The sequence below is a fragment of the Ruditapes philippinarum genome, unplaced genomic scaffold (assembly GCF_026571515.1).
Source record: "Ruditapes philippinarum isolate M1 unplaced genomic scaffold, ASM2657151v2 ctg2037_1_1_1_1, whole genome shotgun sequence".
NCBI lineage: Eukaryota > Metazoa > Mollusca > Bivalvia > Venerida > Veneridae > Ruditapes > Ruditapes philippinarum.
The window spans coordinates 42,738-55,000 of record NW_026860868.1 but is presented as its reverse complement, the minus strand read 5'-3'; the positions used below and the strand labels follow the sequence as shown (position 1 = coordinate 55,000).

General features: G+C 31.5%; 2 protein-coding genes across 2 annotated transcripts in view; both read left to right on the top strand.

Moving 5' to 3' along the window:
* LOC132713642 (uncharacterized) overlaps positions 1-7,127 on the top strand; it is a 9,078-nt gene extending 1,951 nt beyond the window's left edge. The window contains exons 2-5 of the mRNA XM_060696293.1: positions 3,083-3,191; positions 3,831-3,947; positions 4,376-4,454; positions 5,057-7,127. Of these exons, the coding sequence (XP_060552276.1) occupies positions 3,083-3,191; positions 3,831-3,947; positions 4,376-4,454; positions 5,057-5,148 (397 nt within the window). The 3' untranslated portion in view covers positions 5,149-7,127. The remainder of the gene's footprint in view (positions 1-3,082; positions 3,192-3,830; positions 3,948-4,375; positions 4,455-5,056) is intronic.
* Positions 7,128-8,639: 1,512 nt separating this feature from the next.
* LOC132713640 (uncharacterized) lies at positions 8,640-11,658 on the top strand. Its single transcript, XM_060696290.1, has 3 exons — positions 8,640-8,891; positions 9,818-10,007; positions 10,876-11,658. The coding sequence occupies exons 1-3, from the start codon at positions 8,774-8,776 to the stop codon at positions 11,609-11,611; spliced, it is 1,044 nt and encodes a 347-aa protein (XP_060552273.1). The 5' UTR covers positions 8,640-8,773; the 3' UTR covers positions 11,612-11,658.
* Positions 11,659-12,263: the final 605 nt, after the last annotated feature.

Here is a 12,263-nt window from a genome sequence, read left to right as displayed (position 1 = left end):
TTAGAAATAATATCAAATCTCATCATACTAATTGGCATATATATTTGTTTACATAAGTTTTATAGTGTTTTTTTGATATCTACTTCAATTGTTTATTAGTCTGCTGAAAATAAAACAAAGTTAACTACAATTGCCGAAAAAGAAAAAAATGTCAGGAGTGTAACACTTTTCACTATTCTCACATACTGTATTTTACTTATATTGCATACTTAATCTTCAATAATTGTATATAAATGCTTTGTTCTGCAAAGAGTATATACATGATTTTAATTTCTCAGTAATTTCTTTAGTGTATTATCATTAAATTTCAATGATTATACTTGTCAATAGTAGACATTTAGGAAATTTTGATGTTATTTAAGTAAATATACTAAAAACAGAACTTAAGCATTGTGGTTTCTTAAAAAAAACACAAAAAAACAAATACTTAATTACTTTTCCTTATGAATAGTGGCAAGAATCATATTTAGATACGAAATTTATATGGTATATTCATGAAATCGTTACAAGGTTAAAAGATGGAAAAAATAGTGTTACACTCCTGACATCACTGATGATCATGTACAGAAAGTGCATGATTTAGTTAACTTGAACTTATGTCACTGCTGACATCACTTGGACTCAAGTTTTTGAAAAAGAAAGAATATATTAATATAACACCTTATATGCAATAAGGAAATCAGTAAAAGTACAAGATGTTACACTCCTGACACTGAGCACTGTCATTATTTTGAATCGAAACTGAGTCAATAACATTTATAGCATAGAAAAAAGAGAATTTATATTCTTAACTATATACAATGGTCAAAATGTTAGAAGCAAGGAAAAGCTCTTAATAACAAAGATATAAGCAGAAACTTTACTGTTAGTACAAACCATGCTTTTTTTAAAGTACATTTTATTTTACAACAACTGACTTTAGTGACTGGATAACCAAGTGGGATACCTACATTTTACAAAAAAAAATAGGAAAAAGCAATTGCGAGAGAATAAGATATATAACATAAGTGACAAAAATTGTCATTTAAGAAACTGTTTTTCTGTATCAGGAATAGAGAATCATCATTTGTGTAAAATGTCACACTAAAAGTGTTACACTCCTGACATTTTAGGGTAATTTTTTTCTTGTATCTTTTTCACTTGTAGCGTGATGTCCCTGAAACTTGGCATATTTTACAACACTGATAGATGCTATATTTAGCACTTATAACAATATACACAACTATTAAAATATTAATCTTGGTAGCCTTTAAATGTTTGGCCTCATTATTTTTGACTTTACCCATGGACTAATAGAATCTATCATTGGGTTAGATAGAGGATAGGGAAATCCCAACCCGAGGGTGATCGGTGCTATCGGGAACGAGCCTTGGCGAGTTCCCGATGGAACCGATTGCCCGAGGGTTGGGATTTCCCCTATCCTCTATCTAACCTAATGATTGATTATTTTTCTCACTCACCTGGACACAGAAACTAGATCTACTTGCTAAGCCCTTGTTTTGAAAAGCGGGGCGGGGCTTAGGCTGCAAAAAAGTCTAGTCTGATCAAGTTTATCAAAATTTGTGAAAAATTCAATGAAAATAAATTCATATGAGATCCCTCATAAAAAAGCAAGGTTATCATGATAAAACACATCAATAATAAAGTTGCAGAGTATCATAATATAATTGTTTATAAGCAATTCAGTCCATATTTAAATGGTTGCCAAAAAGCGTTTACCGTTTGAAAAGATTTTTCTACTTATTCGGTTATGTTGGCCGAATATTCAATTAAAATATATCAAAATGAGATTCGTCATCAAGAAGCATCGTTATCATAACAGAAAACATGGATGTTCTACATGAAAAGTGTCATAATATCCGATTTTACGAAGAATTTTGCGATATTTTAAAGTGTGCTATTTTTAGTAACAAATCGATATTGGAAAGGGCGGACCTAGGTTGAGTAGGACTCATTGCAGTGTGAAAGTTAATATCAATCTGATAATGTTGATTCCGTGGACAATTTAATATATTAGCTCACATATTTTTAATACATTTTGAGCTTTTGATGTTTCATTTTTGTTAAAATAGGAGTGAATCGCGTATGTGTATGAATACATTTTTAGAAGTGCTGCACGTTGAGTGTGAGATAAGCCCATGTGAGATAAGATTTTCCAACACCGCTATTTTTAGTAACATTTACGGATTTTTCTATCTGGTTAGTGAGAAAAACCAGTTCTAAAGCATTTAAGAGGTCATTCAGCTGTTCAGTATATAAATGAAAATATATCTCTATGAAAATTCATGACATATGTTCACTTTAATCTTTATGTAACATTTCTGTTACATTTGACTGAAATTCAACAATTAAAAAAGGCATATTTCCGTATTGGAAAGATATTTTTGTCTATATTATTCATCTTTACATAGTTAATGGTGTATTTACAGATAGCAATTTGTATTAAATTATGCTAAGTAATAACTTATTTAATGTAAATATTCTTTACTATGCACTGTTTTGATTTAACCCTAACAGCAGCAGAATGTCTGTCAGAATCAAAGCTTTAATACATACAAGTTGAGGACATCATAGTCACTTCTAGTAGAATGAATGAAAGGTTTGAGAATAGGTTGGGAGTAAGCATAGATACTTACAGGGTACATACTGATACTGTATATGAAAAAGATACGGTATACCATCAAGTCTCAATAAAGTAAAGATTTGGATGAATTTGGGTATTTCATGACTCTGTGACTTTGAGGTACCTTTTTACAGGTCACATCCCTTTTGTTTGTTACTGTTAAGCACTGGAAATAGTCGAGTGTGGCCATATACATATATTGTGTTTCAGGTTATTCTCGCCTTTGTTAAATTTCACAAATTTTACAGTTAATTAATTGTTGTGAATCATATTCCTGTTCTGTAACAGTTACTTGCTGATTTATTGTAGTCAATGGAAATAAAGTTTAGTTGATCTATTTTTTTTTCTCCGATAATAAGGGTATGAAAATTTAGTGAAAATTAAATGATCATATTAATAAATAATCAGTTATATCATATTTTATTAATTGTAATGTATTTTGTTAATTATACATTTTAGGAATTTTGGTTTAGCATGTTCAGACGTACAGACACAAATTAAAGAGATAATCAGTAAGTGGAATGGACCTGATAACTGCAAAGCTGGAGGAGAAAAATGTTTCTACAAGGTTTGATTCTTCAGTATATACATCCATGTCATACTTGAGTTTTGAGATAGGTGGCTGGCAACACGTTTTCATAGTTATATTCATGTATTTATTAGGCCATACCATGGAAACTTGCTAATTATGTAAATGACTTGTGACCAGTCAAGTATGGTAGCATCGAATGTCAGTTCTGAGTATGGCAAAAAAAATAATATTTTAATATTGCTGTGTAAGCAACTTTATGTAATTTCCACTTCTTTGATTGTTTTTTTTTTTGTTATCATACAATAATTTATAAATGTATTAGGATTTTTCCGGTTTGAAGGTGCATTTATTCAGGCAAGTTGCTTAAGACACAAAATGTAATTTACGTTAGTATGTTTTTAAGATTTTTTTTTTATATTTAAACTATTTCCTTGAAATTTAAGAAAATTGTGTTTCATACAGTGTCAGTCCAACTTGTTCTCAACACCGCTTCAAAATTAAATTTGTGTAATAGAAATGTTACACTTAAAGTTATCCTTTGTACAATTTTAATGCAAAAATCACATTTTTCAGGTCTACTATTATTTCCCTGAGACTGTTTTTTACAAAGCTGTTTCACTGTTGTTTTAACTAATACAAAGTAAATGTTAATCATGTTTAAACTACATTTTCCAGCTTAAATCGGTGTCAGAAACTGAACTAAAGGCAACCCATGAAACACCAAAAAAACATTACGTAGATGATTTAACCTTCACCTTTACTAAGAAGTCAGAAACACAATGCTCAGTGAAGGTAGAATTTCAATTTTCATATATAACTAAATATATATAAAAACATAATTATATCAATATATTTAATGCAGTGAATCAATGTAATATTTATGACTCATTTAACACACTGTTTCCTAAACTTGTTCTATGTTATCTCAATGTCTGTTATAAGAAGCTTATTCTGTAGGTGTGTAGGATGTAAACAACTCTTAAGACTGCTGGGTCCATCTGTCAGTCATATTTAGCAAAATTTCAAAATAATGTTTTGACAGAATTGTACATACCCAGATTGGATGGCACAGCTGTACTTTAATACTGATCTTGGTCTGCACTGATCTTTACATTTATTATACTGCAAAATGTTAAGTTTTATAATATTGCTTTCCGCAGTTTCATCATTCAGTTGTCAGTACATGTCTTGTGCCTAATTATTATTTCATTTTATTTTAGGGTTATTCCACGTCAGAGACATGGTATGCTGTTCTTGATTTTGGAACAAACTATTGCAATCTTCATAATCTAATTACAGGTATGATTATAAATGAGTATTTGTATCTCAACAGTTCATGGCATAAAATAAAGAAACTTTGGTCAATCATTTGATAACCTCTATTTTATTTTTGGATTTTCTTTTGAATCAAAACCACTTAAAATAAAATAAAAATAAAATAGCAATAGTCTCTGTACAGTTCTTAATTTATATTTGAGTACTGCCATCATTTGGAATTTAAATGCTTTATAATCAGCCCTAGTTTTCACAGCCTCAACATGGGTGAAAGTTTTCAGGATTTTGTCTGAAGTTCAGGATTTTCAGTCTCCTGAAAACCTATTTCCTATGTTAAACTACAGAAAACTGCTTAATTCATGATTTTCAGGATTTTTGAAATTTCCAACAACAGATAAAGGGAGGTAATACATATTTAACAAATGACTGATATAGGTGGAAACTATGCTATAGACACAGTTGATTGAAACTTGTATTGATATAATAATCAAGCTGTATATGCTTCAATTTTTTTTACTTATTTCAAATTTTTTATACTCTACACAGCATATATACAATTAAATGCTTTGTAAAATGATGTTTATTTTTTAGTACTAAAAACGTTGTCTTGTTTTTTTTCACTACAGGTGCTAAGCTGGACAAATCTCCTCAATACAGCGAGTCAACAAGTAACTCCAAATGTACACAGTTTTCCTCTGCTAATTGTGACAAGTATTGAACACACCTTGTACATTCACTGATGAAGACATGGCCTCCTCTAATATTGGTTGTATTGTAATAGAAACACAGATTTTTGTTGAAAATTAGGAGGATATGAGAAATATTGAACATATAATGTATAGATAATAAGGAGTGATAGAAGTACTGAAGTAATACTGTATGTTTGTAACAACAATTTTCATTGGACTAGGATCACTAATGTAATACTGCACTTTTGTAACAACACTTTTCATTGGACAATCATACCATGTATCTTATATACATGTAAATTTGTTAAAAAGATTTTTAACAAGTTATATGGCTGTAAATAATTTGCTATAAAACCTTTAATTTCTGAACTTGGTTACATATGCTTAAAACAGTTAAAGCCGCTATATAACCATCCAAAAGTCTTATTACTATTATATAACTTGTTTTTTGAGGTATTAAGTCCATTAACAGGTTATAAAAATTAATCACTTGCCTTTTTCTAATATATACTTAACCTTTGTCTAGATATTTTGTGACAGCTTTTCATATGCATGCTCATGTGATCTGATGTGTTTGAAATTTGACATTTTTTACATTAACATGGTTGATTTTCATTTGCCTGAAGTTGAAGTTTGTTTTGTCTTATCAATATTTACATAATTATTCCGCCTTGTTTTTTGTACATTCTTTTTTGCATTTTTAAACTTTTATTTTCAAAATTTGTCATTATACAAAGATCTTACAGATACACAATTGCCCATGATATTATATATATACAGTACAACTTATTTTTTCAATTCTAGTTTGATATATGATTTAAGTATAAAGTATGCTTACCTTAGAAAAAAGTTAACCTTTAACCTTGTAAAGGGAGGAAAGAAGTGATAACACAGTTTTGCTATTGTCTGTCAAAATTTGTTTTATTGCTAGCTTTACCTTTTTTTACTTTTTTTTTTCAAAAATATTTAGGAACAGAAAATTACCCATGACAGTTTTATGTTAAAACTAATTATATACACAATAGTTTTGTTACAGAGTTACAGACCTTTAATTGTGTGTTAAAGTACATATTGAGGTTTATCAGTTTAAGGGACAGTTCTTGTGTTATGAGTTTTATTGTAAGAGGGATCCCAACTGGGAGTTGGCATGTTATCAGGTGGTCCTTTAAAAATTGCTAAAATGGTTTCATGTTTAAAACAGAAATAAGACTTAAATGACATTTCCTCTAGCTCTTGTCTTATTCTGATAAAACTTAATTGATAAGAGTGTTCTGGTAATTAAATCTTGCAAATTTAGACCATATACTCTGGTGAGTGAGAAACGACCATCATGTCCCTTTTGTTTTGTGGTATCAAAATAACAAAAATCAAATATTGATGTATGATACCTTTTTGTAATTAAAATTTATAGCGACTTTAGATAATGATATTATTATTATTATTATTATTATGTATATTTTATATTGATTATATATATAAACACACTAAAGATCTGTAAGTTTTGATAACTTAATACGTTTACCTGTTGCTTTATAATATACATGTATTGTTATATGAAACCTGTGTTAAATTTTTTTCTTAACCATGTTCGTGTATATACACTATGATCACTATTTACTTCATGAAGTTTTCAGATGGGAACAAAAGATTTTGTATGATTGAGACTGGACATTTTCTGCATTTAATGGTTAAAATTTTCCTGATTACAGTGAATGCATTTAAGTAACTTTAGCAACACTTTAACAGACTTACACTTTTGACAGTCTGGAATGATTAAATTCTGTGTGGTAGATATGATAAGAATATAGATTAAAATTAAAAGGTGTTATTTTGCTTTAAAATTTTGAAAACAGTTATGTAGCTCAAATTATGATATCAAGCAAACAGAACAAATGTTAAGCTGTTGTAAAAGAAATCTCAATGTTCTTCTCTTTATTGGATGTGTTAATATATATGATTATGTTTGTCATATTTTATTTTCATAAATAAATTCATTGTTATTCGGAAACAGCATTTTATTTTATGACTCCTTACAGTAAACGTTTTCTGGAGCTGCGTGTTTTCCATCCCTTTTGACTGGCAACTGTGCAAACAGGGTGTTGTTTCCTTGAGGCAAAAAAACTTTACCATTCCCCAATTGTTTAGCCTGGTTGGTTTCCCAGGAACGGGGGGGGCGGATTCGAGAGTGGTGTCAATAAGCCTATAGCTCCCAACATAATCGAACTAAAATAAATTTGCATAAACTAAATAGGTGTTTGTTCAGCACAATTATGATGAATGCTTTAAGCCGTAAGACTCACAAATCTTGGTGTCATATGAGGTAGTACCCGAGTACAGTTTAAACCGGATTCGTGAATTGAGAGACGGACAGCTTAACAATCTTTAATATGCACAGGGAATAACTGTACAGTAACGCAGTAATAGCGCAAGAAATAACACCGAATCTGTGCAATACAAGCAAAACGTTAAGTTAAAGGACCAATATATAGAAAGTAAATAAAAATTAACGCAAATAACGTTACATGTAATTTAATCATAACAAAATCTGTCGGTATACTCCATATACTGGGTTGATGTTTATTATCAAAATAATAAAATGGATGTCCAGTGGAACTATGGTCATCAAACTAGTTTACATATGTTTTTGCAGAAGACACATGATTAAAGAAAGAGGCAAATTAAGCATAAAATGTCGACTTTCAAAAAAACTTCTAAATCACTAGAACTTAACTAATGACTAAGCATTAGAAGGGGAAAAAGATGGTTTGTCCATAATGGCTAATAATATTTTTATGCCCCCACAAAGTGGGGAACCATTATGGCCCTTTGTTGATTTTTTCACTATATACTATGTAGAAATTTTGTGATCGCAACTCCTCTTAAACTGGATGGCAGATTTTGCTTAAACTTCCAGGGATGAACAACCTTTATGTGTAGATGGTAGTAAAGGAAGGATTTTTGCTTGGCGACCGGGAAAATTTAAAAACCAGAATTATGGGCCTTTGTTGATTTTTCACTATATTACAAATATAGAAATTTTTACGAAACGCAACTCCTTTTAAACCGGTATGGTAGATTTTGCTTTTAAACTTCCAGGGATGAAACAACCTTAATGTGTAGATGGAAGTAGAGGAAGGAATTTTTGCTTCGACCAAATTTAACAAAATTATGGCCCTTTGTTGATTTTTTCGCTATATACCATATATATGTTGTCAGTGGGGGCATCCGTGACACAGTTCTAGTTTTAATTTATAATAGTAAGCAAAGCTCTAAAATTTTATGTTCATGCATATTTAAACTTAACATTGCCTTTTGGTTTATCAACGCATAATTCGGATCACTCCGCTTCAATATCGTTGAATTGTTTAATATTTCATCTCTAGTTGCTTATCTACATAGGTATTAGGCATTAATCTAACCAATTTAAGTAAAAATTATGTCATCTTTCTTTGAGGGGTGGATGGGGGGAAAGGACGAAAGGATTTATTGAGACACTATAAAAAGAGTATTAAAGTATTGAAGTATATGGGAATTATCTCTGATTTAAGTAGCTTGTCTATTTCTTTGAGATGCTATAATCCTCTTACAAATACCATTCACCAAACTGTATCAAAATAACTGAGCAGTCCGTGTAGTACAAAAACCCACACGAAAATGCCATCTTTGCACAGGAGAATTAAGAAAATTATTTTAATTTTGTTGCTTTCAGTGGGTTTAGTTTCTATAAATCTGAATGGAAATGGGAATAATTGGTTACAAATCATTTTGACAGGTTAGTAGTAGTATACATTTGTACTTTTAACAAAGTCCAATTTTTAGCTCGATTTTTTTCTTAAAGTAAAACAAAGGAGTTTTGTGACAGACTGACTGTCATTGGGGCGTTCACGTTGCCGTCCGCAAACTTTAACCTTGATCATAACTGTTTTTATCGTTTTGCAATTAAAATGAATGAGAATACGACGAATACTTTCAATGATATTTTTCTAGCGATAACCAATTAACATGCTCTAAATCCATAATCAAAACATTATTGTTATCTTTTTGTCTCCTAATTGAGAAAAAAATGTTAATTTCAGAGGCTTAATTACAAAAGTACCTTGTTTCAAATACATGAATATTGCGAAAAAATTCGAGATGTATATTCAAAATGACACTGTCATCATTACCACGAAAAGTAGAGGAGAAAAACAACAGTTTAAAAAAAAGTTTCCTTACAGAATATACCATTTTAGCTAAGCTGAGCTTTTCGATTTTTAAGGAATTTACACAAATTATTTTTCAATTTCGGTACCTCAGGGGGAGTCGTATTACCATACAAATAAATATTATGTAAAGAACAAACACTCAAATATAGCTTCATATAAACCCTGAAAGTAAAAAAAGAAATAAAAGTAGTAGACATTGATAACATTTTATTTTAAAGGAACCCCACTGAGGCTCAAAAGCCTTAAAACATCAAATTTAAAAATCTTACATAGAAATCAGCCGGAAAAATATGAAACAGATAATGTAGAAAAATACTCCGAATTAAATTGAAAATCGATATTAAGTACGATGAATAGTTCGAATTGTTAAAAGGGTTAAAACGGTTTTCATTTTTTAGTTCATTTTGCACGTAAACATTTTCTTGAAAAACACATGAATAGGATTTAAAAAAAATCCGTCATTATTCTGATTATGTGTCTTTTTTATGACTAGGTGGTCGATCTACAACCGAATGCAAGAATGTTTTACTGTTTTCTTACATGAGAAGTGGGTCCTCTGTGACAGGAAATCTGCTGCGAGACTCTCCGGGAGTATTTTTCATGTTCGAACCACTGAGTCCACTAGCACCTTACAGTTATTTTACAGACAGCTCAGTTTGTGAGATGAGAAACAGCACGTGCAGGTTAATATTTTATTAATCCATGCAATTCTACTGGGTATTCAGATAATTTCAAAAGTTTCATGATACAAATGTACCTTTTTTTATTTTACTTTGTAATTAAGGCGATAAAAGATCTGCAAAAATTAAATGAGAATGAGTAGATAATATTTAGCCTTTTAAAACAAATTGTCCTGTCGGGAAAATATTAATAATGGAGATAATTGGGCTCAGATCGTGTACGTCGATTTCTCTCCTGTTTTTTTATAATTGAGAGACTGATTTTTGCCCTGTTTGTAAAATTGATAGGATGACCTTTGTAATGACATTTGTACAATTGACAGGAAAAGCTTTGTCTTGTTTGTACAATTGACAGGAGGACTTTTGTCCAGTTTGTATAATTGACAGAAGGCTTTGTCCTGTTTGTATAATTGACAGGGGTCTTTGTCCTGTTTGTATAATTGACAGGGGGGGTCTTTGTCCTGTTTGCTTTATTGACAGGGGAACCTTTGTCTAGTTTTCTTATTTGACTGGAGGACTTTTGTCCTTTTTTTTTAATTTACCGGTTATATATACTCGTATAGCCCGTTCGTAAATATTACAGGAGGGTTTTAGTCCAGTTTGCATGATAAATTGATAGAAAAACTCTATCATGATGCATTGTATTTTTATGAGCGAGCTTTTGTCTAGTTGATCTTTTTGGATTGCAACCCAAAAGAGAGGACCTTTGTCCGTATTCATGTAAAACAGCAGATTAAAGCAAAGAATTGCACTGATTCTTAAAGACGCCTTACGTCCACATTTTGTGATAAACGTTTTCTTAATTACAAAGAGTTACTTTTATCTCCGAGTAGACAGAAATATATGTAGTGTTTATATTTTGTATTTCCAGAACCAAAAATGCTAGAGATCGAATTGGAACAGCGTTAACGGCACTGGTCAATCTATACTCTTGCAATCTGTCAAAAGTCCCGATATCTCTTATATATAAGATGGCACAAGAAGGAAAGTCCGGTAAAGCGTGGTTAGAATATGGAGCATGTCTGAATGGAACGAAATCACGTGACCAACAGAATAGTAACGACATAGATACGACCATGCATTGTCTTAATCGTCTTGAACAAGCTTGCATATCTGCTGACCGCAGAGTAGCTAAAGTTTTACGTTTAGGTTTCTCAACAGTAGAGCAACTGCTTAATAGATTACCTACTTTAAAGGTGCTGTACTTAACACGAGATCCTCGTGCAATAATCAACTCGCGCATCAAAACAGAGTGGTTCCCAGTATTCAAAGAAAAACCCGGAACTGTCTCTAATAATATACTAAGTTTATGTCTTAAAATGAAAACGGACATAATGTCGTGGATATACACTGATGTATTGTACAAAGATAGGATTTTACATACTACATTAAATAAACTAGCGTCCCGAATGCCCGTCATGTCAGACGTGTACAAGTTCATACACAAGAAAGTAACTGGTGATGAGAGACAAAAAATTATTACATTTTTACATGGAAATAAGGCAAACAATTATACAGAAAAATGGCGGACAGAATTACATCCTGCTGATAGGAAACGAGTAGAAAATCAGTGTGGCTACGTCATTCAACGTTTGACTGAGTTATAAACCGTTTAAATATCATTATTATTAAATAAAATGTTTGATATAAAATACAACAAGTCTGTGAATTGGAATAAATTTTTCTTATATATTTAATACAGTACTCAGGTTATAAAGACATCCAAGTCTTAAAAAGATTAATTCCGTGGTACATGTACAGACTTATTTTTTTCTCATTAATTAAAATGTTGAATTTCTCTCCAGCCGGTGCTGGTGGAGTTTCACCCGGTGGTAGGGGGTGTTACACCCGATGGTAGGGGGTGTTACAACCAATGGTAGGGGTTGTTTCACCCGGTGGTAGGGGGTGTTTCACCTGATGGTAGGGGGTATTACAACCGATGGTAGGGGTGTTTCATCCGGTGGTAGGGGGTGTTACACCCAATGGTAGGGGGTGTTACACCCGGAGGTAGGGGGTGTTTCACCTGGTGGTAGAGGGTGTTTCACCCGGTGGTAGTGGGTGTTACACCCGATGGTAATTAATTTGGCTAGCTTGTAATGTATTTTTCTATTATTTTTTCCTTGTAGTCTATGCTTAATGAGGGTTCATCCGCCCGATAAGGCACTGAATGAGGTAAGGATTTTAAATTTAATCCAACGAATCACCGCGGGGTATGACATTCTTTTGTAAAGATGATAACAATGGCCTTAAAGTAACGGA

Bases quoted from the DNA above. Each gene is read 5' to 3' on its own strand.
- LOC132713640 (XM_060696290.1), top strand. From the start codon at position 8,774: ATGCCATCTTTGCACAGGAGAATTAAGAAAATTATTTTAATTTTGTTG. The intron at 8,892-9,817 runs GTTAGTAGTAGT...TTTTATGACTAG, and splicing joins GTTACAAATCATTTTGACAG to GTGGTCGATCTACAACCGAA. The intron at 10,008-10,875 runs GTTAATATTTTA...TTGTATTTCCAG, and splicing joins ATGAGAAACAGCACGTGCAG to AACCAAAAATGCTAGAGATC.